The 27,399-nt window shown below is 35.9% G+C and overlaps 1 protein-coding gene across 3 annotated transcripts in view; it reads right to left on the bottom strand.

Annotated features, from left to right (window-relative positions):
* Window positions 1-3,098: 3,098 nt before the first annotated feature.
* VAV3 (vav guanine nucleotide exchange factor 3) overlaps window positions 3,099-27,399 on the bottom strand; it is a 174,941-nt gene continuing 150,640 nt past the window's right edge. For all 3 annotated transcript variants that reach the window (XM_083846724.1, XM_083846723.1, XM_083846722.1), the window contains exons 22-27: window positions 23,457-23,491; window positions 21,953-22,069; window positions 21,181-21,268; window positions 17,326-17,455; window positions 7,454-7,605; window positions 3,099-5,633 (exon numbers count right to left, since the gene is read on the bottom strand). In XM_083846724.1, coding sequence (XP_083702850.1) covers window positions 5,592-5,633; window positions 7,454-7,605; window positions 17,326-17,455; window positions 21,181-21,268; window positions 21,953-22,069; window positions 23,457-23,491 — 564 coding nt within the window. In that variant the 3' untranslated portion in view covers window positions 3,099-5,591. The remainder of the gene's footprint in view (window positions 5,634-7,453; window positions 7,606-17,325; window positions 17,456-21,180; window positions 21,269-21,952; window positions 22,070-23,456; window positions 23,492-27,399) is intronic.

Raw genomic sequence — 27,399 nt, forward strand, 5'->3', positions numbered from 1 at the left:
TTCAAACTGTATTCAGCTAAATGGCTTTCTGTGTCACCTGCTTTAAATAACACTTGACAGGAAGGGGAAAAATAAATTCAAGATTCAAAAAGACAAATTTCTAGAACAGGTGAGAAAGCTGTTTTTACATCATCTAGCAACTTAGTGGGGTGGAGGCTTCCTGCCACATTACACTTCACAAACAGCTGACAAGCTACCAGGATACAGATTGTAAAATTACTAAGGAAAATGTTCCTTCAATTATACATATTTCCATTAGCCTTATGCATGAGTAAGAATTTGAATCCCAGGAACAATATTGCATCTCCTTGAGGAAGCCTTTTAATTGCTTTGGGAAAATATAAAGCTAATTGAAGACAAATTTATAGAGTTCTCTAGTATGACTGGGACCAAGTCCAAGTGTGCTCAATCCCTCTACTGCATTAGCAAAGTTTTTCAATACAAAAGCATTGACAAATTTCTTTTCAATCCAATGCTAACATTAAATATTTAATATTTTAAGCAATCGTTTATAAGAATTTAGTAGCAGGCTGTTTCTGGCACATATGGTATGGTATCAACTTTTTACTTCTTGTTCTCCGATCTCTATTTCTGTTCTTCCTAAAGCCACACATTTTAGCCTATTAATATTTAAAAAAAAAAAAAAAGTACTGAAAGAAACAAAACAGCCTCACGCCCCTTGGCCAACAACCACCTCCAAACCGGCCATTTGTTGTAACTATATGCTTACTTAAGGTCAGATTGGAACATTTTTAACTGAACTTGCATATTTTCTGAAAAACACATTACCAGATAAAAAACTAACACAGAAAAAGTCACCAATAGCTCAAATGTTACAGGTGAATAATTAAAATCTAACTTCACTGTCATGTAAAGCAGTAGAGATCCTTATAATGAATGGACAGAATAAACTACTGCAGATCAGGAATTATAAAACTAAATTAGAAACTCAAATCTCATTTGCTATGAAAACAAATGACTCTTTGTTCTTGAAAAGGAAGTTGCTAAGCTAATGCAATGAATCACCCCTCTGAAGTCAATTTTTGATGCTTAATCCTTTCTATATGTTCTATTATCTAATTATATATGCATCATACACTTCAGCACTTCGTGAAAAAGTACGTACCATTAACATCTCATCCCACAGCTTTATGAAGTCAAAATTACTCTTCCCCCACATGTGTAAAAGCTAAAATTCCATTACTTATTTGAAGAAAGGCTAAGAAATGTATTAACTTCTTTCTCTGAAATGCACAGATTCAAACATTCAACATTGTGCATCGGCGATGGCCCTCACCAAATCTGATGTAAAGATACTGTTGTGGCTTGCTGAAGTACCATGGATTCTATGTACACACAGCATCTCCTGTTTTACCTATTATTTTACTTTTATACCTGCTACACTGGGTCTGGCTTAGACAGCTTTCTCATAGCAGCTCCTAGGGTGCTACAACTGGTGTAACCTGGCTGACAAGATTTTACCTGTTTCACGATGATCACCACCACGTTACAGATGAAAGTAAGACTGTTCGAATCCTGTATCACAAATCAGCTTTCAGTGTTTACGCTTTTGCTCAAATAGAAGAAGCAGTGCTCTATGAACAGAAGAATTTGAATTCCAAATAAAGTGGTAACGTGAAACTCTCAGCAGCTCAGTTTGAAGCAGAGCCAGGAGTTGGACTCCATGATCCCTGTGGGTCCCTTCCAACTCAGGATATTCTGTGATTCTAGTATAGTGTCGACACACTTGGTGAATCTGCATGACAGCATTAGTGTTTAAATTGTAATTGGAGTTGCAGCTTCTTTTCCTAAAGTGTTGAAAATATTGATTATGAATTAGAAACGAACATTTCTGTACTGAACATCAAAGTCAACAGAACAAAACCTGGGTGCACAGCTGGATATTTTGTATAAACAAGCCCATATCTTTACAGACAGCATATCTTTCTTACTTCTATGAGCTATTAAAACCTTTAGAATCAACCTTATCTTCTCTTTCACAGAGTATCTAGAGTTTGCCTATGAGGCAGAGGAGAAAGGTATTCTGGTAGGCATAATTTTCATTGTTCAAGTCTTTTTTGTGTGTGTTATTTTGTTGTTGTTGCTTTTCAAGCTGAGATTTTCAAATAAGTCTCCAAGCCTTAAAACTGAAAAAATTATTCAGAAACCCAGTCACAGGTGGTTCTTATGCCCTAATTACAGTGCTCACTGCTTTCTCAATTTCTCACCCATCAGAGGACACATATCTCTTCTCACATAAAAGGGGAAGGAGAACATCTGTGACTGAGTGTGATACTGTTAACAACAGAATTTAATTGAGAAACATTTTTGCATCTCACATTAGGTGTGTCTCTTAGTTATGTGGTATGTTCACGGCTGACAGGAAAATTATGCCTTACATCTGTACGGACGTGTAAATGCCTCATTAAGTTTAATAATTAGATGTTAGAAGGGTAGTTCCACAAGAAAAACTTTGCTACTGAAAAATATAAGTGACACAATGAAACAACACTGCAATTGTATCACCACTGACCTTGCTGAATTAATTCACCTGTCCAGAAATATTTTTATAAACATATTAATAATGAATTCTACATTGTAAAAAATGTATGAATGGGTTACATCATGAAAATACTATCAAGTAGCCCATGAAATTAGACATACTGTATTTTGAGATTTCAACTCAATTCAACCTGAATTTGTACGTAAATTTACATATGACAAAGAGACGAAGCAGAAGGTGGATGAGGAAGGACACTCCTATGAAACACAACACATAAAAGGAAACCTTTTACAACCATTTTTTCCCCAAAGACTGCAAGTTACCATCTTCAACATATAAGAATCAACAGTGTATGACTGATCGCAAGGTGTTCTCTAGAGCTAACACAAACAAAACCACCACTTGCCTGGATGTGGCAAAAGACAAAATATTCCAACAACAACAATCTCCCAAAAACCTCAGTCTTATAGCTAAACAGGGATTATACAGATCTGAGAAACCAAAACATTATCAGCCTTCGCTCACAATGAGAAGGCAGTTAGACAAACCAAGTACAACCTTCATACTAGCCAACTACATATTTTGACACATAATGTTAAACAAAAAAATTAACCAGTTTATTATATTTAACATATTTACAAAATATTACAAAGTACTGTAACTCCATCATTGCATGACAACAAAACCTCCATACAAGCAAAAGCAGCACATGAAAGAGACACTCCAGAGTATTTATGAAGTCTTTGGTACTCAAAATACAGATTAAGTTGCAGCATTAACTCAATTAATACAGGGCATTAAACACAGACAATGCGTAGATTTATGCCACAAAAGTAAGTTTTGCTATGGCTTTCATTCTTCTCCTAGGCCGATTACAGGATTCACGAGTTGCTTAAAAGCTTTACAGCAACTTTAGGATGAAGAGACTACTCAAAATAATTCTAAAACCAAGCTGTCAAAAATGACTGATGTGTTTTTTAACTCACTGAATTAAACTGCCTCTTCTCAGGACTATACAACAGCAAAGCACTGAACACTTGACAGATCTAGAGCCTATTCCTCTACCCTTTGAGCAGACAAAACTGTGAAAGATCAGTTTTGTCTACTTAAGGAATATAGGATCAGGATCACAATAGACAATAGAACTGCATGGCAAAACATGATCAAAGAGTATACCCTAGACTACACTGCTGTACAGATAATTTACAAAATGTTTTGTGCACAATGTACATATTTACAAATGCTCTGAATTGTTCCATCAAGTAATATAATTAACATAATCACAGTTTACATAATTTTGAGGTAAATCCTTGAAAAGTTAAGAGCAGAGTTTCATCGGCAAGGCTGAATCTCACAAGTGCAAGATTTCTAATTTGCAGATCCTCACTTACACCTGGTCACAGCAGTGTATGCTAGATGTAGCAAATGGGTAAGATGGTTGCAGAGAGGAGGGGATTTCTGTCATCCTTTGTGCTGTGCTTGGTTCTTCATGATGGCCAGAAGGAGGCCAGAAAGAAGCAGAGAATACTGGGGGCAGCCAAGGAATCTAAAACGCATACTACCACAGATTCTGTTCTGTGGATGGACAGTGGACATGATGCTGCTTGTAGAGTGGGAAAACTTGCAGTGTTCAATTGTGCAGTGCACACTAATTGCACGATGCTTATGTGAGAAGGGGACAGGGAAAAACAAAGAGAATGTGGAATAGAATGAATTAACTTTCTTGATTAGACAATGTAATCTTAGAAGAAAAACACATTTAAGAGCTTTACTTTCTCAGAAGTTTTCAAACTGGGTTAGAAATTATGTAAACATTAGAAACTGCACATCTGAAGGCATCACCCACATTTCTTTTAATTTACAGCACTTCTGACACTACAAATACTTCAAATTACTGCCTCACCCAAGGAGTAGACACTACTTTGAGGCCTGATGTTTCAAGCTAACTAATCTGTATACATTGTTCCTTGGGGATATTCACAATACTGCAACACGATCACTCGCTGCCTTGCCATTAACGTCCTAGAGGACAAGAGAGGAACAAGCACGCTAAACTCTGCGAGTCCCCTCTGCATTACCATGGAAGAGCACAAAAGGTGTCAATCTCCTAATTAGGAATAGAAGCTCCTGTCTAACCATGAAAAAAACCGTTTATAGTTGGAAGCATCAAAAAGTTTAACTGAATCAACCATGAGGTTAAGATAAACAATTTTGTTCTTGAAAAGTAAAATTATCTTGCATCAGTATATCCTGCTACAGAATAGCACTACAATTATGCTAATGCTTAGAATATTAAAATGAATCTTGTCATAACTATCCTTGGTTGCACTTTTATGGTCAGCTGCTTAAATGAAAAAACTCACAAAACAGCTGGAATAACAGGGAAAGATTCCAGAATTCCAGCTTTGTTGATTTTTCAGGCAACACCTTGTCAACACACCTTTTTAAAATGCTCTCTTTAAACAAATTGTTAGAACATTTAGGCAGGACCTCAAAGAATTCAGTTAGCTAATTATATATGCATGAATGCTACTCATATTCAGTACATTTGTTTCCTTCAGGTGTTTTTTTTGGTTTTGGTTTTTTTTTTTTTAGTGTAAAACTGTTTAGAAGGTGATAAGTAAGGTAGTTTGATGTTTCACGATAAGCCCATGCCTACTGGAATGACTGAACTCTGTTTTCTGCATGCAGTGATAAGGAATAGTAAACCTTCATCTCCTTGTACCATCACAGATGTTAGTTAGAAGAAAATAGACTTATTAAACATTCAGCCATAACTAGTATTCATGGTGTACTACAGGGAAAAATAAGAATAAATAAATTTGTTTTCCAGAGATCTTCTGGGAAGGCGAAGGTTGGACTTTGTACTGATCCCCAGTGATGTCAAAGTGGCAGGTTGTTTCTTGCACAGCTCTGGGCAAGGTAATATTCTGTCAGCACAAATTTTGTTATAAATCCCAACATTAAGACTGGAAGGTTCAGACAGACAAAAACGCTGCTGCTTAAATACTTAACAAGACCAGTAACACTTTAAAGTTATTAAATTTTACAATCCCTGAAATTGCTGGTCAGCAGAGGAAAATTTAATTCATTCGTCCTCTTCAACATAAGTAGACGGAAACCAGCCCACCTAAAAAGAAAAAAGCACAACAAAATACATTTTTTTAATGGCCAAACTAGGTAAAAGAATGGATCTGTTCAGTAAATGTAAGAATAACATTACAAAGTTAAACATGACTGACCTGCCACAGTTAGATTGATTACTCTAAAATAATTTTAAAAGAGTAACTTATAGATATGATGATTTCAAGACTAAATACCTCCCCACTTGAAAAAAAAAAAAAAAGAAAAAGAAAATACACCTTTGCCCATATTGGTGGTCTATGCATTTAGGAAAAAAAACCAGCTAGAAAAGTCAAGAGCAGAAGTAGCTTTTACTACAGACAGGATGCTGCTACCTTTTGAACACACAGATAGGCAGTTAAGTATTTCACAGGCTTCGGCCAGGTCCAGAGAATCACCTTACAAAGGAAATAGCGACCGATTCCATTGCATTACATGGAGTTAGGTCCCGTTGCTGACAATGGGACTTTTAGATTAAACAGAACCAGAAGGCAGAGATCAGTGTTTTACACTTCATAACTTACAAACTTATCTCTATTCTGAGATTAATGATGTGTCAAATAAGGATTATATTAGACATACAGAGAAGCAATGTTGTATTATTGTCTTATCTATTCACTTCAGTTTTTCCATTCAGACTTTATTCTTAATTTAACACTGACAAAAGACCTCAAAACCAAACCTAGAACATGACTGGAAGAAGTGATTGCATAAGCATTTTTTGAGACTACATGACCAAAGTACCCACAGCAGTGATCTCATGATCTCAAGCCTGGGCTGTGAAAGCCATCAGAAGGAATTCTAGTGCACAACAGGGTGTCCTTTAGGAAGCAGGTAACTACATTGGAATGAGATGCTCCGTTTTCTTTGACATGTTAGGGATATGGGATTATCACTTCCTTCTCCTTATTTCTTCTTGCCTGACTGCTTTCACTTTAAGATCATAACCAGTTCCACATACATTAAAAAAAGATCTCTAAATTGCATAAAGCACTAAATCTGGACGTATGCTCCCTCATCTTCTTCTACTGGACTTGCAACTTTCGTTTCCAGTGTCCATACAGTTCGCTTTTCTCCAGCCCATTTACAAAACAGGAGGGAAAAAAGGCATTCCTTGACGTTGCAGCTCAGCTCTTTAGACAAGTAAACAGCAGCTCCAAATTCTCCTGACTAATGTGCATTAAGGAGCAATACAATAAGATTGAAACAATATATAGTCTTTGTAGGTCAGAACTGAAACCTTATTTCCATGCATTCAAAGCCATGCAAGTCTCAGAGTGCAGTATGAAGTGACTTTGTAAAAAAACACTACTAGATGCATACACCACTTAATTGGAACCTTTTTTTTTCCCTTTTTTTTTTTTTTTTTTTTTTAAGAGATCAAAAGCAGAAGCCTCTTAAAAACCCATAGCTGATTCCACAGCATTATAGTCTAGCAGAGAGGTTGCAATCCTCCTGCACTAAACCGCAAACCAGACTCCCAGCACCAGGAACTCAAAGAGATCCTGAGGTTCTGACCTCCCCTCCCCCAAATCCACGTGCGACATTTCAAGAAAAATCAGCAGTAGCTCTACTATTAATCCTGGTTATTTTCCAACCATATTATCTTGTCCAAATATTCAGGCTGGCAGGTTACATTAAATAACCAATTAATTTAGATGCTGGGAAAGCCACCTGGCAAGAGTGCTGCCTGGCTACTATGAAGCAGATGAGAACATGTTGCATCTCGTGTATTTAATGTACAAAGAAGGTTTACAATATTGGAACACACCTTTTTAAAAAATCACCCACAGTGAAGGCAATACAAATAATATAAAAACAACATACCCTTCCGTTTACTTCACCTCTCCACCAGCCATTCGCACTCATCTTTGTATAAATTTTTACAACGTCCCCTTTCAATAAGGACAGCTCTCTCATGTCTCTTGCACAGAAGTCATACCTGGCTATGGCAATGCCTATCACCTTTGGGCTTAACACTGAAACCAAACAGAAGTTGGTATTATTAGAGTTTGTAAATTGACAGCTAAATAAGATAAATAGCATTAATGTAAAATATAAGACCATGATTTCATGACAACGTATACTGACATTAACTTTACGGAAATATGAAAGCATCTGCACTAAAGATATCAAGAAGGTTTAATTGTAGATGAATGGTAAAAGTTGAAGGGATTAATGATTTGTTATAGTTTGTTATTATTAGAAAAAAATCAAATTTAATAAACCGTAAAAAAATAACTTTCATCCCCCAAATTGCTAAATACATTTGAAATTATTGTATTTTTGTGTTTCATAATAAAACTTGCTGCCAGCTACGTGCATCAACATATTTTACTGGTCACTAGTTTCTTTCCAAATGAATTATTAGCAGTCACTGTTGATTTACATTTACTCCTCTAATGAAGCAAAACAGAATAAGGTGCTGTTCCTTCAGAAACAATTCCTCAGTTAAATATTAATGCACATCAAATTGGAAGTTAACGTCAGCATGAGAAAAAAAATTAAAGTGTCCACAGCAAATTTGTATAGATCATTTGTTACAACCTGCATGAACACCAGCTAATATAATCTCACTCTTTTCAGGACTTTATTCTGTAAATCACCAGTGAATCTGCTCTATGAATCTCTCAACAACAAAACAATGCTTGGAAAAATTTTCCTAAATTTCAGTGAAATTATTACCTACAATATTTAACCTACTTCAGTATGTAAGGATTTTGCCGATGTCAAGCACAGATATTTTAAACAACAAAGAGTTATAGAATATTTTACAGTAACAAACGTAGGGAAAAAATCTCATCTCAAGACACCCCCTCGCCAAAATCTTCACCCTCTTGTAGAAAGTCATAACTTGCATAATAACCCCTCAACCCCCTCAAAGGCAGCTAAGAGATAATGATCAGCCTAGAAAAAACATCTACTAATCTCACACTTTAAAATTAGAGTATTTGGCCAAAACACTGATATATAAAAACACACACACATATATATTAATGCCTTTTATTTTGCAGTTTTCCACTGCACGTCTTTGTAGGTAGAAATTTATACGCACAAGCCAGCTTCCATCTGAAAAGATTTCAAAAGAATTTTTTGTACAGTCACGAGGGATGACTTCATTATAATATACATAAAATCTTTTTTTTCCCCCCCCTCAGAATCCTTTCCAATTTCTTAGAATTTCCCAATTGTCTTTAGGAAATAGCAGTAAGAATCTAGTTTTCACAGTGCTCATGTTTACAGTATGAAGCTGTTGTAAAAATCTAGGCCATGTATTAAGTGTATTGGAGTTCAAACATACTTTTTCGCCTCTACGCAAGTCAGCTGTAGACACTACTTGTTTAGATCCTGACATCAATATTATGTCCTATATCTTATCAGGATTTCAGAAATCAATTTTGCAGGGAAAGAGCACAGCACAGGCAGAAATTGTTTTGAAGAGGAAAATAAGAAAGGAGTTACTGGTTGTAGTGTAAGGAACCATTTACAAGCACAGCAATATCACTGTCAGATTTGCAAAAGCAAATCTCCCTGCAGAAGCAGGGAGTGATTCTGGGGAATGGCGTATCACTACATATTCTAGAAAGGAGGAAAACGGGCAAGAAAGAAGGTAACATGAGACAAAGATGAACAAATTTGAGAAAGAAAAAAAAGAAGGAAAAAATGACAGGTGAAAATGCATTGATGAATAATGAAGAAGGAGGGAAAATACCAAGGAGAATTAGGGTAGAAAAATAAAGTAGGGCAGATCTGGGGAAAAGGAGGAGGACTAACTCTTTTTCAAGTTGTGACACCAGCAAGGAAAAGATGACAAAAGCAAAAAAAAAATCAAAAGCATAAAGCCTTGAGACAGGAAGTAGCAGAATTTAGATTAATTTAGAATCCAACCATCTAGATTTTCAAATAACAGATATTTGTTACAGGAAATATATGAAAGGAAGCCAGTCAATTAGGGAATACAGGAAAATTCCCAGTGTTTCTTTTGGAAAACTATTAACCCTATCTCTCTGGTGACAGTCACAAAAAAACTTGCACAGAGATATCAGTCCTGAAATCCCAATCCAAGCTGTCCCTGCGTAAATCTTGAGAGATGACAGCATGCAGAAAGGATACCCGTACAGACTGGAAAGAGTGAAAACACTGAGTGAAGTAAAGAAGGATGGTGGCTACAGGGAGAATAAGGAAGGAGAGAAGGGATTAGCAGCAGAGATTGATGGAAATAAAGTGCCCAACAGGAGAATGTGAAGAAAAAAAGAAGTACCAATAAAAAACAAAAGCTATCAAGGAAGGTGTAATAAATAAAAAAAAGATCTTGTATATTAGGAGGGAGATACCGGGATAATGAATAGAAAACAGACTGGAGAAATCCAAGGGAAGTGAATAAAAGGTACATCTGTAAATGGGAAAAATACAGTTTTGCTTGATCCAGCCTTTCCTTCAGACAACAGAAAGAAGACAGGAAAATGTAGTCAGTTTTGTCTCACACTAGAGGATACCAGACAAGTTTCGCACTGACAGTGAGATAGATGGGCTGCCAACAAATTTTAATACTAGCTTGGTGCAACGTTGAAGCCACTAGGATGCAAACAGAAAAGGCTCCATGGGATTAGCTCACATTTCTGCCTGTGCTTAAATTCCACAAGTGTCTTAGCCATATCCCCTAAGGGTTGCTCTTCTGTATTAGCTTCCATGCGCCTTGAAGCCACGTACATTTTCTTGAACTGTTTAACCAAACCTCAGTTCTATTATGCAGGCATGGGCAGCACCTCCAGTAGTGCTCAACAGCCTGCTAAACTCTTCTTGTGTGTTACCAACTTCCACATATCAGCAGAAGTAAGCCAGTTCTGAAGACACATTTTTGAAAAAAAAAATAAACTTATAATATCATCAAAAAGTATTTATTTAATGTAAGCTTTTTTTTGCGTATTTTAAGAGCATTACTAAGAACATACGAAGTATTGTAGCCTATCAAAACATGAAATACCATCCAAACAGGTATATAACCTTAAATTAAGAATTACTACTTAGTGTTTTCCCTTATTATTTTGCACTTGTGTAAAGAAATACTTCACGTATCACATTGTGATATACAAGACATGGAATCCTTACTTATTTTTAGTAATTTATGAATTTTCCAAACAAGCAGTTTTTCATAGGGGAAAAAAATTATTATTTGTTGAAATCATATGTGGGAATATACAGGATTGTGTGATAGGCTCAAAGTAACACTGAGCCTTGATTTCTTGATTGCTGGTCTGTCACTGTAGGCCAATTCATGACTTCCCCCCCTACCCCATGGAACACAAACACAGGAAGAGTGCCTTTATGATTAAGTATCATGCAACTGAAGGAGAGAGAGGTCATCTTTTATCCCCGCCCTGAAGGCGATTGCCACATGCTCACAGTACTCACCTGCAATAAAGTACCAAAACTTAACTCCTTTGTGTTTTGTGACTAAAATAGGACTCAAGAGCTTCAGACATTCTAGCTGAATATTATGACCATAGGATAAACAGCTCTGCCAAAACAGCCTTCTATTCATCCTTCCTACAGATGTGTCCCTTTATGTAAATAAATGTTAAGTGGAAGAGTCCCTTACAGCCTGTATTCTCAGTCAATGCTGTGACTACTGAAAGGGAGTAAATATCTGTCCTCCAAAAAACTGTAATATAAGGACTTATATCTTTATAGATAGGAACCGAAGAAACGAACTCAAAGAACAGTGCACCAACTGAGCGCCAAAACATTCAAAAACAGCAAAGGACATTGTGTATGAAGATCCTAGCATGAATCAAGGGAGGGCTCACTGGAGGCACTCTCAACACAACTAAACACACTAACCATTCTACTCCGGAGCTGCCACCTACATGGGTTTCCCTCTAGAAACTACAGAGCACCTTCAGAATCCTCCTCAGAGCCCTAAGCAATTTAGACCACCTTTGTGGGAAAGAAATAAAACACACCAATTCACATCTTCTAGCCAGACTTTGATTACGACTGCATCTGGATTCGTGCATGCTAGCTACCTCCCTTTCCCCAGTGCAAGAGCTGGCCTCAGTCCAGATTTGCAGAGCCTAGAAATCCCTCTATCCCGTGTACATGGAAGCCAGTACACGGAATGACAGTGAATGCTGCTATATTATCAACAAAAGTACCTCCTGCTCTGTGTTCCTCAAAGGCATTTACCTTCCCACTAGCAAAATCCCATTCAAATTGTCCAGCAGTTCAGTTCACATCTTTGAAGACTATGTCTTAGAGACCAGAACAAGTCGTAATTGCACTAGTACATTGAGACTAGTGCTGCTACTACTACTAATTCAAGCATTTTTATGCAGTCTCACTTTAAAATGTTTGCATTTATTAAAGCCAAAGAAGGTTAAATGAGAATCAAGAAAACAATATTTGGAAACAGATGGATAAAATTAATAGACCGTGTTAATGCAGAATTTAAAGAAAACACTTTCTACGAAAAAAAAGACTACTATGCTCTAAGACGTTTCTGCAGTATGATTTGCTGCAGGGATGGGACGAAAATATTATTTACCTAGAAACACAGCAATTTTTAGATTTGTGCAACAGAACCAACACATTAAAATATAAAATTTATAAATGCCACAGTTACGCAGCAAATTAATGGTCAATTAATTGATCACTGATTGAATCTGGTGCAACTAGTGAGCTTTGCAACAGCTATTCAAACTCCTTTACTGTGACATACACTTTTTCACAAGTTTAGGAGTTTGATTTTTGTTACACTTCAGGAATAACACGCAATAACTCTAGTTCTGGACTCAGAAGAACTGAAATATTAAATTCGTCCCTTCCCTCACATGACACACAGAAATAAACAGAAACAAATTTAGAATATAAAAGCAGTAAAGCAGTACCTGACCAGAAAGGAGTGGAGGAAGGGGGAACAAAGCTGTAGTCTGGAGGAGTTACAAAAGAAAACCCACAGAACAAAGAGGGGGCTTAGAGAAAGAAAGAGAAAAAGAGACAAGCAAAAGAACATTGAAATATTGGCACAAGATTTAAATAATAGCTTTTTAACTATATAATTCATTGATAATAAGGAAACTAAGGTTCCCTACTAAGGATGTCTGGAAGGAAATTGACTATAATAACTAGAAAATTTGGATCTATGATTTAATTTTTAACAATTGCATTTTTCAAAGAGTAAGGTAGAAAGAAGACACTCATTCAGGGTTTCAGAGAAGCAAATTAAAACCGCAGACTCTCGCAGATATAACTTTTTTCTTTTTAATTTTGTGTGCCCCACTTCGTAAGAGTACAAAAGCAGGCACTCATGCATACGAAAGAATTCCTCTTGAGCCCAAAAATACAATAATCACACACCCTTAAGTAGGAACACAGTCTAAGTACCAGTTGAAATGGGGTCTAATAATATGCACGGGGAAAAAAACATATGCCTTTTGCCCTGATAACCATTAAGATCAATAGCAATTCCTCAACGGTACTGTCTAAGGACCAAACGGCGTTTCTCATCTTTGCAGTTCTCCCATACTTGAGGGAAAACCCTCAAGCAAACAAAAAAGGCCTAAGTTTGAACCAGGCAGAACCAGCACACCATCCCTACTCACTGTAACAGCTTCCACAGGTGAACATTAGAGATGTATGTGCACTACTGTCAACAAACCCAGGGTGACCTGTCACCATATTTTTAAATGCAAAACTAGTTGAAATGGAGTTAAATGGCTACAAGTGGAACTACATTTTGTTGGCCTGTTCTCTCATTTCGCCACTCCTTTGAAGAAGCAATGAAGATCCATATCTTCATATAACATGCAAAACTTAAATAAGTTGGGATATTTGCTCCCAGCTGTGCACTTGGAAAGTCTGTCCTCAATTGGATATATAGTCTAGCCTTTAAATAACACCCAATATTTAAAATGTATTTTCATGTATGTAATCTATGGGTTAGTACCTGAAAGTAAGAAATACAAAAGAAACATACGCCAGGGCTTCTTGCATACTAAAAAACTGCCTTATGATCATTCACAGTAATGAAGCTTTCTCTGCCTCTAAAACTAAACGGATTATCTGAGAATGCATGAGGTTATCTGAAGAACATCTTTATACTGGACCCAGTAACCCCAGGTGACAACTCTGTGTGGAAATGCATTATGCAAACCAAAAAGACAACTTTGCTCAAGTAGTGCGTCCATTCTTCGGGATAACTGCCTTTATTGCTACAGCAGCATGTTGACATTGAGCAAATCTATCACATAACCACATGCTAGATACTACATGGGGGGAGGGGGGGGGGGGGTACCTGGTCCTTTCCTGTCCTGTCCATACACATCTTAATTTTTCAGAACTTCTATCTCTGATATAACTGGCAGTTTGATTTTCTGCCAAATTCTAGTCCACTAAATCTGTGTGGGCAAGGAACTCCTATAAGACTTCTACAGATAACCAGCCTTTTCCTAAACGTCACTAGTAAAAGTTTTGGTGTTGGCCTTCGTGTATGGTCTAAGGTGACACTCGTTTTACTTTACTTTTTCAACTGATGTCACATTTACACAGTTAACGCACGTAGAATGATATAATTAAGGTACCTCCTTCCTAGTCTACAGGTGATGAAAACAGTCATTTGATATTTGGCGTCATAATTTAGGTACATTTAAAACTAAGTTTCACAAAGATGCAGATTTCTCAGTCGTGCTCTGCATCAGCAGATTAGAATAAAATGCCAAGAACTATTTTTGCAGAAGGAATGTCAACTGTTCTTTTCCATGTTTGCCTTCATTTCATTAAAAGGTCGATCACTCCTCAAACCTAATGTAAGAATTAACATTTCTGTGTAGCAAAAAAAAAAAAAAAAAAAAGATCATACTACACCTAGAAAAGCCTGGAACTGAAAAATTAGAAGTCATCTTAATTAACTTGAATTTCTATATTGAGAAAAGGAAATGTCTAACCGCTTTTACAACCACATTAAAAGTGTGTATTAAGTATCAGAATAGAGTGAATGACTTATCTAAGACCAGAAGAACTTCTAATTAAAATGGGAAGCAAAATTAGCTGTTTCCACAAAATGAAGATTTTGTTATTAAAAAAAAAAATAGATTCTAAAAGGAAAAGCAAATTCCTTGAAAATATAAGATGTTACAAAGTTATTTGTTAGGATTCATATCAGAAATTACAAATAAACTGAAACTCCACTTGATTCTTTCCTTCAATGAGCAAGTGAAAACTTGACAATTACCAAAAATAAATTCAATCGTTTCTCACATTGTTCTGGAAAGCAAAGTTAATTTATTATGGCCACTCAACTTTGGGACAGCTCAAAGACTTTGTCCGCAGAAAATGATACAACTCCTCCAAAGTCTACAGTACTTTATCTGATATTTTTCAGAAATAATTTTCCACTTATTCTGTCAATTATACATGCTAAAGACCAGCTGCTTTGAATAAGCTGATACCTTTTCAAAACACGTCCTCGTTAAAACATTCAGATACACTGTCATGTGAATAGTGTAGTCCAAAACCCACTTGAATTCAGCTCCAAGCCAAGAAAGTCCATGGCATTCACTAGCTTCAACCTCATGCTTGTTAAAATGTGCTAAGTACGATATCGAGTAATTACACATCTGAAAAATGTGAAAGTGCCCCTCTCTCACTTTTAACAGCTAGGGTTTTTTGCATTCCAATTAGATGGGAAGAGGTCACAGAAAACAGCTGTGTGGAGGTTGACACTCAGGGCCAAAACAAAGTGAACCCTAACGTCCAACTGCTGCCATATGACTTGTTTCCTTCCTTAAACAAAACTGCATCCCAAAGTTTATCAACACCTTTTCAACTTCAGTCCTGCAGGGTTCACACAGCCTCAATACACAGTTATTTTATATCAGCTTTGTAAAAACTAACAGGACAGTTGTAAAACTGAGCAACATGACTCACAGATGGGCTGCTAATCAGGGAAATTTTGCTTTAAAAGAAAATTTACAGGGACATGCTGACACTCTTTTAAAAGAAAACTGTCAAATCCATTAAGTGAAGTGTCATCCAGAGTAAATCTAGGTAGGCTAGCAGAGCTGTGGGCATCTATTAGGTTTTACACAAGTCTGAGAACTGAGAGTTTTTTGGTCAGTTTGGCTTAAGAGAAAACCTGCCTTTCCTCATCAGTATGCTTTATAATATTAAATGGCTGAAATGTACTGTAGCAGAGATGTACTTTTTCATCCCCTTGACTAAAATGAGAGCATCCCATGTTCATTTCCATTGAATCCTGTGAAGCATGAAACAATTGAGCTAATGCTCCTACACAGTAGTAAGTTGGTAGACAATATAGACATACACTAACTGGTCTAAGAAAGGGAAGAAGAATTGTTTTTGCTGACATTCAGTAACAACCAAACAAATGCAAACAAAAACACACAAGGCCTGTTGTCTCAACAATTAAAGCTTCAATGCCATGAGCCAGCAACAGAAGAAGAAAGCACAGGAGATGGCAAGAGGAAGAAAAAAGCAAATAGAGATCACAAGGTAAAGGGAGAAAAAAACGGGACAGAAATCCACCAAGAACAGATATACACTGAGACACAGCATAGCAGGGAGAAAATAGACAGAACTCCTGGGAAGCAGTGAAAGAGAACAGAAACAAAAGGAATAAAGAGGAATTAGGATACAGAGAGAGTAAATGAAATGCACAGAGACACAATGGTTTCTTACAATCACCTATCCTAAATTATCTTCACTTTAATTAGGGGAGGAAGAAAATCTCTGAAGCTACAGAAATGTTATGGAACAGAGAGAAGCAAGCAAGTAAACAAAAGCTTACAAACACAGCAGGTGAAAACAATTCCACCAGCTTCATCATCACAAAGACTAGACTGGACTCTATGGTCTTTCATAGAAGTCTTCATATTGTTAAAATCACCATCAATTCTTATTTCCCTGTTATTATCTGGTACAGTACAAAGATACTGCCACTGTCTGCAGAACTGCAAATCTAATATTTGCTCTTTGACAGAAATGGTATATATTTTCCAGAGGTGGGCCATGTGGTAGTTTTTATCATTAACACTGAACTTGCACGTTCTAAGAATCAAGCCAGCTTCCACTTAAGATGTAATGTGTTAGAAAAAAGGATACCGTGTGCATTGTAAATCTCTGAAGTTTACTTCTAAATTTCAAAACTTTTTATTTGCTATTTACATTGTACAGTAGTTCATTTACCTTTAGAAGCACACAGGCCTTTAATAAACATCTAAGGTTAAAGGGAAAGCATAAAAACAATTATGCTACGGTAAATCTAATAGGGTTGGGCTTATCTACGAAATTTGTGGTGTTATTGAGATCCTAGTTCATACAGCTGCACTACAAGACTGATTTATTTAAATCCTTTCGTAAGGATTAGAAATTGTCACAGATACTTATTAACACTTCAGCAAATATCCGAAAAAAATAAGCAGGATGTGATTGATTCTCTCACCAGAATTCCTAATAGATTTTTGAATATCAAGGAGATTTTATGTTTGGCAGGAAGACAAACTTGCTAGACATGTTTATAAACCTCTTGACAGATATGAATCTGCTTAGCTAAAAAAAATCCTAACTAAAGGCATTACCATATTAATTGGTTATATGTCAAAAATGGAAAATGAAGATATTTAGGGTACCTTTCCCTTGTAATATTTACGATAGAAAGTTGTACATAAATTTAAAATACTTACAGTTGCCACCTGTTCTGCTACTCCTTTGACCCGATGAGTTTTCAGATTCTTTATACGGAAACTGAAGAGTAGTATCCAGACTTCGAAAGCCTTCTTTGAGAGAGTGGTGCTTATAGTACTCTACAAGTTCCTTCCAGAAAGGAAAAACGTCATTGGAAACTGAAATGACATCCTTTTCAAGATTCTGGTGTACAGTCAATGTCAGTTTTACAAAATAAGGTTACTTGTATATACAACATCCCACAGAGCACTTATATGAAAAAATCAAGTATCCTAAATATTGGTTCATTTTATACTTCAACTCGTTCAACAACGTGTCATTTAATCCTTACCCTGGAGTACAGAACACATTTATACAGTGAAAGCTTATTTTTCACTAAAATGATACATATATGCTTTTTTTTTTTTAATAGAACTTTATAGTCAGAGTCAACACTTACTGCTCCTTTGAGCCATGCTGAGCATGTATTTGCTACTCTCCAGTCAGGCTGAAGGCAATGTTCGTTAAGTATATAATGGCAACTGTCTGTTTTCACAAATTTCTTTTGCAGTATGTGATATTCAACCACAAATGAATTTATAAGCACACAGACCCCAAATAAGCATGTAAGGCTTGCATATAAGGCAACAACCTGATGTGCAGATATGTGGACCATATGAAAGTTTCAAGGTTCTGCCATTATTATTTTTCCCTCATAGTGCACATTGCATAAAAAAAATCCAGCATTTCACATTTTCCTTGGGCCCAATCCAAAAACTTCCACATTTCTTCATATACACATTGAACTGGATCACATAGTTTATGTAACCAAGGAGATAAATCACTTAAGTTTCTATTCTAAAGAAGGCAGCACACATCAAAATACTGACAACTCATGTTCTTTCTTTGCAACCTTCAGCCCCTGTCACTGGCTCTTAGATTTGAATCAGTTCTAATAATGACATCATACAGTTTGTACAAGGAGCCGGGAATAAGATTAGAAGTAACCAGACAATTATAAGCAAACATATTTTATTTGATTAATGTTACTTCAACTGTGAGATTTCACTCTTCAGAAATGCAATTGCACAGCAATATATTTACTGCAAACCCTTCACTCCTACCACTAACTCCCTCAATCATTCAATTCTAAATACTTACATTTAGATTTCTAAAATGAAGAGTTGACCAAGCCAAACTTAAGTCAAAATAAGGAAATTGTACTGTATTCAATCAATTCCTTGTAGTTCAAAAAAAAACTAAATTATTAGCCTAGATCAGTTCAGAGATATATTAATTCCAGCCAACAAAATTACTCCCAAATGATTTAGTCCAAGACCTACTGCCTAAATCATATGTTTGTGATAACAGACTGAAGTTTATCTTCTGAACTGAACTCTGGAACACTTTGCTTCCCGTGCTGTGAGCTGTTGTATGTCTCTGGAAATGCTTCTAAAACAGTCTAAAGCTAAGTAAAATCTATACCTGCTTTAAACAGTTCATAATCACAGACTGCCAGACACTACAACTAAGCAGGAAGGCCAGGAGAATAACTGTTTGCACTTTGTTACCTTGACATTAGCATAGCAGGCAAGCCACAATGTCAGCAACCAAATTTTCTTTCACATAACACCAGGTACAAGACACATTCAAATTACCAAGGCAACAAAGAGGGTGATTTTTAAGAAGCACCATTTAAAGTAAGATTTCCAGATAAATGGAAAAACAGTTAGTATGAAACTTATTTTATTACTTTTGCACCACAAGTTTGAGAATTATGTGGACTGGGAAAGATAGCAAGAATATCAACTAGACAGATTCTATTTATTGGCAAAGTACGTAAAATAGTTTCAAATTGAGAATAAATTCGGGTCTTGATTCAGTTGCTTTTAAAACCTTCACTTTTAACACTAGAAACAGTCAAAAATCAACTGGTGTCTCAAACACTCATTACACAAATTAAAGTAGCAAACTTATGAACAGGTAAGTAGCCACAGCCCCTGCCTGTGTGGACAAGCTTCTAAGAAGTCTGTCACATCCCTGTAATCCACACCAGCCTCGGAGCTGACTTTTCACTGTATGTCCTTAGGCATGCTTTACACACGCAGCACATTTTAATTACTCTTGTGAAAGTTTTTCAAATGTACCACGAAAACAACAAGCAAGAGCTGTTTTGCTCCATTTTTTCCCAAGCAATACAGAATTCTGTCACTGCAAATCGTTACTTCGGGTTTCCACGACTGCTGGCTTGTGTCTCTTCTGCTCCCAATTCTACTCAAACTACTTTTGTTCCTCTCTATTTCCAGACACGATTACTTTTTCCTCTTGTATCTATCCAGGACAAAGTAGATGTTCCACAGCATATGCAAACAGTACTTACACTATCACTTGTCAATTTAACTCTCAAGGGCAGCCTTTATAATATCATAAAACTGAGTTATGAAATTACTTTTTCCTAATTGAATGTTAGCAAGGCTGAACAGGTAGCAATGAGGCCTGAAGGCCTCTAGTGTAAACATCAGAAGTTTACTTTGTCCTCTCAGTTCTCTGATGGAATGCACATTCTTTTTGTTGCCTTTTTATCGGGGGTTGTGTCCTGTACTTATTTTCTGATCCTTCAGTTCTATTTTGAAATATCCATGACTGCATAAAACCGCGTCGTCAGAAGTAGTTATCCAGGCAGACAACTCCAGCTCACGGGCTTTGTCAAGATCTTAGTGTGGTCATACGTTTTCATCAGTTTCCAGGCAATTATTTATAGTGTTTGTAGACAAAGTAGCTACCTCCTTCATGCATTTGAGAAATGCCACCATTTCTTTGTTGTTACCAACGATAAGGCCCTAGCATCCACAGCCCTAACACTAAACACTTCCTGGATTTTAAGTGCCAAATGATATCAGATTGTGGAAACAGGTTGGTGCATTTTTCATCAGGAATTTTATGTTCGTCCCATTCTAATGGGCACTTATTTGAATCAGGGTGACACAAAGCATAGATTCGTACTTTTTTTTTCAATCACTTGTAGACTGTTCTTGTTTTACAGAGTGTCAGTGATTCAAACAAAATAATTTCTAAGGCCTCCTAGTTTTAAAGCTTGTCTCCCTACTCTTAGGTTGCATTGTCTTTCATTTTACTTTACTGCTTCAGAGAATTTGGATAGACATGCAGGAAGGCTGCAGTTTAAGTGCAAACTAACTGATTGGACTAAACGTAATATAGTGAATAAGCTCTTACAGTGAATAAGCAGCCACACATTGCTGTAATTTAGACTAGTTGATACTGACCCCAGATGACTATTCCAAAATGGATTTCTAAGCTATCAGTAGTTTTGACTGCCCCATTTTCCAGATACACTTCTCTACCCTCTCTCTGGTGTACCATGACCAGGAAGACTAGCTCTCACGAGTTTTTCTGGGCTCTCTGACACAGCTCCAACTTACGTCCTTCTCCCTCTGAACTCACACATCAATAGGCATCGTTCTGCTCCTCAGGACACATAGTGGGGTAGGGGCAAGGAATCTTCACCTAACTACTTCTGAGGATCATTGTTATATAAACAGATCCAAAAACATCAAATTCTGCTTTCAATATTTATCATAATGCTATAGTGGGCTGATGTATGAGATTCAAATTCCTCCTCTCATCCATACACCACTGCAAGGTACAAAATCCAGCCCTAAATACATAATATTAAGCACATACCACCATCACTTAAAGTTTAAACCATAAACATTTAAAAAAAACCTTATTTGCAGGACATGATTCAAATCTCTCTCTCTCACAACCTTCTGCAATTCTACAAACCAAAGCAGCAGATACTTTAACAGCAAGTTACATAGAAATCACCCCTTGTTAAAAACCTAATCAATACTTACCATTAAATTTTTAAATTTTCTATTTTCTGCGATGTGGAAAAAGCCATCTCTTGTTAAAATCTTGATGTGTTTCACTTCGTTATTGTACCTGTGGGCAATGAATAACTTATGAATATAAATGTGTTTTTAATCAGAGGCAATCAATAGTTACCTGAGGGCCTGCCCCAGTAACACTATACAAATAAATTCTTAGGACAAAATGTATATCCGTGCCAAAACAAAGTTGACATATAATTAACTAAATATATTTATTAAAGTACAGCTGAAGAGGTAATCTGTATTGAGAAAAGAAGTTTCAACTAATTGTTCTAATCCGGAATTCCCACATTTTGCTTGCTTTTAAATTCATGCTGATAATCAATATGAAAGCAAACAAGACCTTTGTGATAATTTCTGTCCATGGAATTTTATGAACATGTTTTTCTGAAAAGCAGAGTTTTAACAAATTCCTACTGAAGAAAATGAAACATTCTTACTCACTTAAAAGAAGCAGATCATATCACACTTCAAACAGTAGCTTAGTTCTACACAACATATTATACTATCATTTTTGTATACCTGTTTGCTACACTAACATTATAAAACTACTACTTCTTACTATAAGTCCATGCATTTGTCAGCAAATTCGGTTTTCCTAAACTGACTCTTAAAGATGGTGTATGGTTATATAAATTGAAAAACTTTTTATTTCTTTCCTTATCGATTTCAAATATCGAGTTATTTAAACATAAATGAAAACAGAAAAACTTTCTGTAGATCTTATCCCACTTACTTAATACTAATCGCATATTCTCCTGATTCTTTGGTTCTGTGCCGCACCAGGTAAGTGCTGTTTACTCTGTTAATAAGTTCACTCTCTGCTTGCAATCTTTCCATTGCTCCTGCAAACCTGCAACACAGAAAAGTAAAATTGTCTTTGAGTCCTCCCAAAGGTACAAAGATAGCTACCAAATATGCAATGCAGAGTCCCAGTATTCTGCATGAGATGGTGATCTACAAACACATCATTTGGAATTGAATGCTAATTCCAGGACTTTTGATAAAGTGCAAAGAAGCTATGCAATGGGTGTGGGGAAATCCTTAGTTAGAAAATTAGAAAAGGCCTTTTTCTTTGAGGATGGGGAGTGATAGAGCAGTGTGGTGGAGTTCAGCTGTCCAGCAGGGTAAAATCACCACAGAAGGTAAGACAAGTAAGTCACTGATTCTGCAGTCTGACTGCATAAGTAGATTTGTGCCCTTGCTCTGCACCTTGCCAGTTTGGGAGGGACTTCATAAGAAGCTGTCTGTAGACACTGCAAAACTAGAGGCTAAGCTGTTAACTGAAGAGGGGGAAAGTGACCTACCTTACAGGAAAACTATGCTGATTTTACCATTTTAGAAAATAATCTAAAAGCACTCAATGTCAGAGACCACTACTCTGAAAAATTTCCTGCTAATGTATCACTATCAGCTTAAAAAGATCTTAAAAAGAAGTTATTTTATCAAACACACCAGGAAGAATGCATTTTGAAGTTTATCACAGAATACAGGACTTTTTACAGCATTTCAGCCTGAAGTAATTTTTCAATTAAGTTTTACAAAATCTTAGAAAATCAAGACTGATCACAGTGATGTCCAATTAGAAACACAGCAAGTGTTAGAACTGAATTACAAATACAAAATTTTAGATGTTAAACATTCTATTTGGCTTGTTGTGAAAAATCAATGTTTTCATCTGATTCTGATTTCACTTCACGCAAGCTAGAGGAAATCAGAATTCATCTCTAAATAACAAAGTATAAAACCAGTGAAAGAACACAACCGATGATTAATCTGTTCTCTCAGAATCAGCATGTGTCTTTTCCAGAGGTGGGCTGAATTCCAGTAAAGAGTTCATTCACAACACTACATATACCCCATACCAGCAGTTAATTGTAGTTCTGATACACTGTCCTCTTACACTGCTAGACATGTGTGTTTGTTTTTAAGGAAAAGCAGAATTATTCACAAGACCAAATGTATTTAACATTAATCCTTCTCTTTAGTTACTTAGCATGTAAGATGTACTCGCATGCTTCATATTATACCGATCTCTTACAATTCCATTTCAGACCTCTGGGACTAAGGCTACAAACTTGTAAATAAAATGTCAAAATCATTAAGCACATTATTACATCAGAAACACTTTTAGACAATGCATGGTGCTGTTTTCATAAATTAAACTGTAATAAGCAGTTATCTTTCTATGACCACTTCTTTCAAAGAGATGCTTCTTATAAGATTAGACAATGACTCACCACAGTTGTGACGAATAGTCTACTGGTTTAGGAACCTAAGACAAAGGAAATACAAGAGAATGGAGATCAAGATGATTTTTTTCTATTCAGCACATAAACAGTATTGATCTAATACTTTATTCACATAAAACAAGAAAAAAGAAATAGACAATCTAATTAGTCTGGAATTCTATTTTCATTTTAAGAAACTTAAAATAAAAAGCAAATATTCTGTACTCTTCTGGAATACCACAGAATATTTTAACCTTTTGCTGCTATGACAGATTTTTTTTTTACTGTTTTTATGTTCATTTATTAACAGAACTGTCATACTTTTTCTTTTGACAAAGCCTACATTAAAATTAGTACTTACAATAGCCTCATGGTACATTGTTGAAAAATACTTTAAAATTTGCAACAAATGTACATTAACATTTACAGATTTCATTCCATGTTTCCAAGATTATGTGAGTCCTAGAAAGACTGTCTACTAGGAAACAGTACATAATCTCAGAGAGGTAATACTAATACATGGATTGTATTCTATGACTTCATTCATACCTTTGTACTTTGTTTTACTCTTGCACTATGGAATTAAATTTTTAAAATGAAGCAAACTACAATCAGTTTGTCAAATGGATGTTATATGTATATATATGTATATATCTTATATATATAAGATATATACATATGAGATATATGTATCTGTATATAAGAATGTCTAGATAATTTTAATACATGCAAAAAAGCACAATATGGCAGTCCTCACAAAACTCAGCATTTTATCTTTACCATCTCTCCACTGTTGTCTGATACGTCAGCATTATCCTTCTCTAAAATAATTTGTGAGAAACTTGCAAGGTGCTAAAAAATTGATTTTAGTGGAAGCTTAGCACACATTTTGCAGACTTATAACCTACTGTCATATATTTTAAAATAAGTAGTTGTGCTTTTTTTCCTCAGTAAAACCAAAGAATGTTCTATTATTTTCTGGAACCTAATAAGGCAAAAATTACAGTATCATTCTTCTTACAATTTTTAATGATATACAGACTGTATTCATCAGAGACTTCCAAACACAGATTAACTCAGAAAGACAGTATTATACAGGCCCACTAATATAAAATACTTGAAATTTAAATTAATTATAACTCCCACTAGCTTGTATGCTAAATAACATGTAGCTATATACAGATGACCTCAGGTATCAACCAAGTGTTTTCTATGAGGTCGCTAGACCTGACCTTGAAGTGAAAAAAAAAAAACCACTACATACCGCTGCATGTTTAAGCACCCTATTCTGCAGTTACAGCAGCAACAGTCCAAAGGTAGTAAGCAAACTAAGATATAACCACTTACTCGAATGCCTCTCCATCCAAGATGTTTATGATAAAATTGTCAACTACACAGGACAGTCCCAAATGTACATTTTCTTTAAATAACAAGACAAGTACTAATATGGAACAGAGTGAAGTTCTTTGCGATAAAAAAAAGCATGGCCACATGCTCAAGTTTGCACAGCAGTACATCTATCCAGGTGTTAAAACAGTTACTACATTAGTCTAGTTCTTGGGAGAAAAGAGGAACAACAGACAAAAATACATTACTCCCTAATAGCATAGGCAAAGGGCCCTCAAACAGCAGTGCTGTAGTGCTGGTGGTATGCAAACCCCTCGGATGTGTAAGGGCCTAACACAGCTAGGTACTACCACTGCCAGCAGCAATGGCACTAGGTATTGCCACAACTACTGATGGGGTTACTAAAGCATTTCTGCCTCTAATGGTGAGACTTCGGTAAAAAAATAGCAGCTTATGAACATCCTGAGAAAGAATTTCCATTAGAAATATTTTAGTGAAGCAATCAAATGGGGTATTTCAAAGCCAAGGGAGCATTTACAGACTCTTTACATGTTGCAAGATATCTCAAATAATAAATTTCATCTACAGAAAAATTGCACCATGAATGACTTCCATTATCCCCCTTAAGATTAATTAACGCATATTATCAAAACCAACAGAAAAAAACAGTTTAAAAACAAACACCCTTCATGTGTCAAGTATCCCTGCTATGTTGGAAAGGACATACAAATTTGAAGATGGTTTTAAGGCCATGCTTCAGAGCAGTTAAACCACAGATGATTAGTCCTTATCATTTATTTTCAATAGACCAAGATATACAACAACCATTGTTCACTGTCAGGAAATAGAGTAAAATCAAATGTTATTCCTGAAGCTCTTGGCTCACATTGTGCTATATATACAATGCCTCGATAGAAACGAGGAAACTGTAGGAAAGCTAGGAAGGACCAGACATTACTCTTTTAGTGTAGAAAATATCTAATGATATATACTACTTACGGCAAACAGGAAGAAATTGTTTATAGGTACATCTGTGAAAAGTCTGGATTATAGATATTCTGCAGCTCAGCAGTTTTTCATTCAATATTCATTCCTAAAGTCTTTTGAGATATGTATTTTATGCTGTTTCTGGGCATTTTTATATCAGCTGGTTGTAAAGACTGTTAGACTTAATAATAATAGTAAAAGTTATAGCATGTTAAAAAACCTGATCGATGTTTCAGTTTCTTTAACTGCGTCATTTGTCATAATAACATGTTTATATTTCATCCTTCCAGGTTAACAGTGGTGAAGCATCAATTTTTCTTTTTGGTCTGATCACGACATCAGTTGGTAACGTTTCATGAATAATATTTATTCACTCTGTAAAATTGTATTATTTTCAATACTCCTTTTAATAGTTTATTTCTAAACTTCGCAGCAAGTTTTATCACTGGAACACAACCTTCACAACACCCCCAACAGCATTTTTCATAAGTCTGGATATCCCGCTTCCTCTGCTTTAAAGTATAGTGGTGGTTCCTGAAATGTTGCTGCAGTTGCTGTCAGCAATACTACAGTATGACTGACTGTGTGGCTTCAGGAACCTAAAGCCTATCCACAGCATGTATTGCCTGTGTCCAGCAGCAATGGTGGTGACACCAGGGCACAAGAAATCCACAACTTTTATAATAACCAAGGTATCTGGAGAAGGAAGCTAAGCTCATATAACATTTTCATCATCATTACAGACCTGTTCTGTCACTCAATTTAGTATACCTTGTGCTTACAGAAATTCTGTGCATCCTTCAAACAAAACTCTCAAAATATACGGTAAAGATGTCTCAAGATATAACAATGTGTTTATTCTTTAGGATCACATGTATTTGTTTGAGAAACTACGGGATAATGTAAGCCTTAAAGGCATATCAAAATGTAGCCACTAACAGCTGGTTCCATCTACTTATAAATGATTAAGTGGCATCTTGATTGCTGTAATGAAAGTAATTCCATTAATAAGTCAAACTGTTGTGAATCAAGTTAAAAAGTTAAAGCTGTCAAAGCAAAGTGGGGAATATAATTTGTCACTGTTATGTGTTTACATGAACTATCTCAACAAAGGGACAAACAGTGATCTGATGCACATCATCACAGAGGACAGAATGAAGGACCAAGCACGCAGCCTTTTAATGCAGTCATCACATCCATACACAAAAATCATGAGCATTCTTTTTTTTTTTTTTATCTTGCATTTTTCTTGATTAAGAAAATCATTGAGTTAAATAAAGGCAGGTAAGAATGTACAGAGATGAGATTTATCAAGTACTCTCAATTCAGTTTTATTTCAGTTTCACACATTTTTAAACTCACTACTCACAGTGTAATCTCTCTCTCTAACCCAAAGTGACTGGGCAATAGATTAGAACCATAGCATTCTCACCTTGCTGTGGGGGAAGGAAGAAAGTATACTTGCACATAAAATGTTTGTTCTATATTCCGGGAACTCTTTAGACAATTCAATTTATTAATATTCCCAAAAGTTAAACCTACCTCTGAAACATGTTTTCTTAATATGTGCAACTTAAATCCAGTAAATTAAAGTATTACAATGCTATATTTTAAGCAA

This window comes from Anser anser (assembly GCF_964211835.1).
Source record: "Anser anser genome assembly, chromosome: 8".
Lineage (NCBI taxonomy): Eukaryota > Metazoa > Chordata > Aves > Anseriformes > Anatidae > Anser > Anser anser.